This window comes from Dama dama, chromosome 12 (genome assembly GCF_033118175.1).
Source record: "Dama dama isolate Ldn47 chromosome 12, ASM3311817v1, whole genome shotgun sequence".
NCBI lineage: Eukaryota > Metazoa > Chordata > Mammalia > Artiodactyla > Cervidae > Dama > Dama dama.
Window position 1 is genome coordinate 74,226,047 of NC_083692.1, and position 3,005 is coordinate 74,229,051.

General features: G+C 36.0%; 1 protein-coding gene across 1 annotated transcript; it reads left to right on the forward strand.

The window, feature by feature from the left end:
• Positions 1-1,724: 1,724 nt before the first annotated feature.
• Positions 1,725-2,657, forward strand: LOC133067294 (olfactory receptor 4K14). The gene has a single exon (XM_061158444.1). The coding sequence runs from the start codon at positions 1,725-1,727 to the stop codon at positions 2,655-2,657; it is 933 nt and encodes a 310-aa protein (XP_061014427.1).
• Positions 2,658-3,005: the final 348 nt, after the last annotated feature.

Here is a 3,005-nt window from a genome sequence, read left to right on the forward strand (position 1 = left end):
GTAAATTTATTTATTTTCTTTCATAATGGTTGGTTTCTGTATACTTAATTAAGTGAAAATGGGAAACTCTGTTGGTGTTATGTAGATATGGTCTGAAATAGTGAGTGTGTGAAAGAGTAAATTAGTACAGAAGGTATGTTTACTAAATATCATAGAGTTTTTGCACTTATAATAGGTGAATTTTATAGCTGATAAATTGGATTTAATAAATAAGACCAAAAAATAAAATTTCCAAATCGGCTTAACCTGAAAGAGATACTAACTCTACTGCTCTTTGGGAAGCCATATCTTGAGTTGAATATTGATTGTAAAATAAGATATAATTTTTCTGAACCAGATCTTTTTTTATCATTCAGTTAATCACAAGCATTATAACAAACTATACTATAAGGGCTTTTTTCATTTTTTGACAAAAACAGCTTTCTCTTACTTCTAAATGATAAAGACAAAATATATTTTCATTATAATTAAAAGCATAAAAAACACAATTATAAAAAAGTGCATGAATAATAGTCTATATCCCTATTAACATGGTAAGTATCAGTCTACACTCTTTTCTCTCTCTTTTCCATATATAGAATTTGCTGACTACAGCCCATTTTTCTAGCCTTTTGAAATATTTTATAAGTGAACTCCATCAGATTTCTGTCATTTGTAGATTTGATAATTATGTTTTCTCCAAGTTTAGGAAAGAGTCCTGTGGCCTCAACTGAGCCTATTCTCCCTAATGGTACAGTTTCATGCTTTAGATTAAAATTGTATATAATTGGGCTACTATTTAGATCAAATTTTGCTCAAAGACAGTAACAGAAAATATGACAAATGCCATTCTATAACTCATATATAGCACAATAATGTCACTACCCCCCAGTTTACTAAACAGCATATACAATGGTTCACAAACTGGCAGTTATCCTATATTTATATATCATCTCAAATATGGTTTTAGCCCAAATCATGCTTTTTAGTTTGGAGGAATAGTTTTCCTTTTAATTTGCCATGGAGGAATGAAATTTACTTCATCTCTTGGCTTCTGGTGAGAGATATGTTGATTGGTGTTTAGATATATAGATATGGCCACCCATCAAATCTTTGCCAGATATTGTTTTGAGTTTGTGTAGGTAAATGCAAGGGGCTTCCCTGGTAGCTCAGTGGATAAAGAATCCATCTGCAATGAGGGAGACCTCAATGAGGAGAGAAGGGGAGACTTGACAATGTATATTCAATTGTCATTGATGGCATTATTTTAAATTAAGTTTTAATTCCAATTCTTAGGTTTGTTATTTAAAAACAGTTATGCACTGGCTGATAATATTGACAGGTGGACAGACTATAATTCTGTTAAGAAAATCTTTATATTCTCAATCCTACAAGAATTTTTGGTTCATATTCTATACATGATTGATTCCAGATTTGCTCATGGGCAAAGGCTAGATAATGGAAAAAAAAAAATATTCCCACAACTCCCATCTATGCTAGAGTCTCCCAGAATGTCTAACTGCCCCTAAGGAAACACTGAAGTCTGAAAAAGGTGAATAAATATGTTGGTAGGGAATTGGTTTTAATCTTCTATATGTCATATTCTATATTGTCTCTTACAACTTAAAAATTATATTTAGATCACACTTAGTTTATCACTTTCATGTGCCTGGGAAATGATAAGCACTTTCACTTATATCTCTTTTCTTTGTGTAGATTCAGAACAAAATTTGAGACCAGTGATAATGGACCTGCAGAATTATTCCTTGGTGTCAGAATTTGTGTTGCATGGACTCTGCACTTCACAATATCTTCAAAAATTTTTCTTTGTATTCTTCTCTGAGATCTATGTGGTCACTGTGCTGGGCAACCTTATCATTGTGGTCACTGTAATATTTGACCCCCACCTACACTCCTCCCCTATGTACTTCCTGCTGGGGAATCTCTCTTTCCTGGACATATGGCTGGCCTCATTTGCCACTCCCAAGATGATCAGGGACTTCCTTAGTGATCAAAAGCTCATCTCCTTCAGAGGATGTATGGCTCAAATCTTCTTCTTGCACTTTGTTGGAGGGGCTGAGATGGTACTTCTTGTTACCATGGCCTATGACAGGTATGTGGCCATATGCAAGCCTTTGCATTACATGACAGTGATGAGCCGGCGGACTTGCGTGGGGCTGGTGCTGGTTTCATGGGTCATTGGATTTGTGCACTCCATCAGTCAGGTAGCCTTTACTGTAAATTTACCTTACTGTGGCCCCAACGAGGTGGACAGCTTTTTCTGTGACCTTCCTCTCGTGATCAAGCTTGCCTGCCTGGACACCTATGTCTTGGGTATACTTATGATCTCAGACAGCGGGTTGCTTTCCATGAGCTGTTTTCTTCTCCTCCTGATCTCCTACACTGTTCTTCTCATCAATGTCCGACAGCGTGCAGCTGGTGGGATATCCAAAGCACTCTCAACCTGCTCTGCACATATCATGGTAGTCACACTCTTCTTTGGGCCCTGGATTTTCATTTATGTGTGGCCTTTTAGTAGGTTCTCTGTGGACAAGCTCCTCTCTGTGTTTTACACCATTTTTACTCCACTCTTGAACCCTCTTATCTACACACTGAGAAATAAGGAGATGAAAACATCTATGAAGAAACTAAGAAACCGACATGTGACTTTTCACTGAAGTCCAGCTTCCCAAAAAGTTATATGTTCTTATTCATTCAGAAGATATCTTTCTTTAATATAATTCTGATCAAATATTTCATTCTGACATTACATTGGTATAGTTTCTATTGTGCTACATTACAGAGAAATATTTACTGATTTCAAAAAATATATACACATAATTTTGTATGTGATATTATATATATGCATATGTAATTACTCATACAATATATGTTTACTCAGGGCTTCCCTAATGGCTTAGATGGTAAAGAATCCACCTGCAATGCAGGAGACACATGTTCGATTGCTGGGCTGGGAAGAGCCCATGGAGAAGGGAATGGCTACCCACTCCAGTATTCTTGCCTGG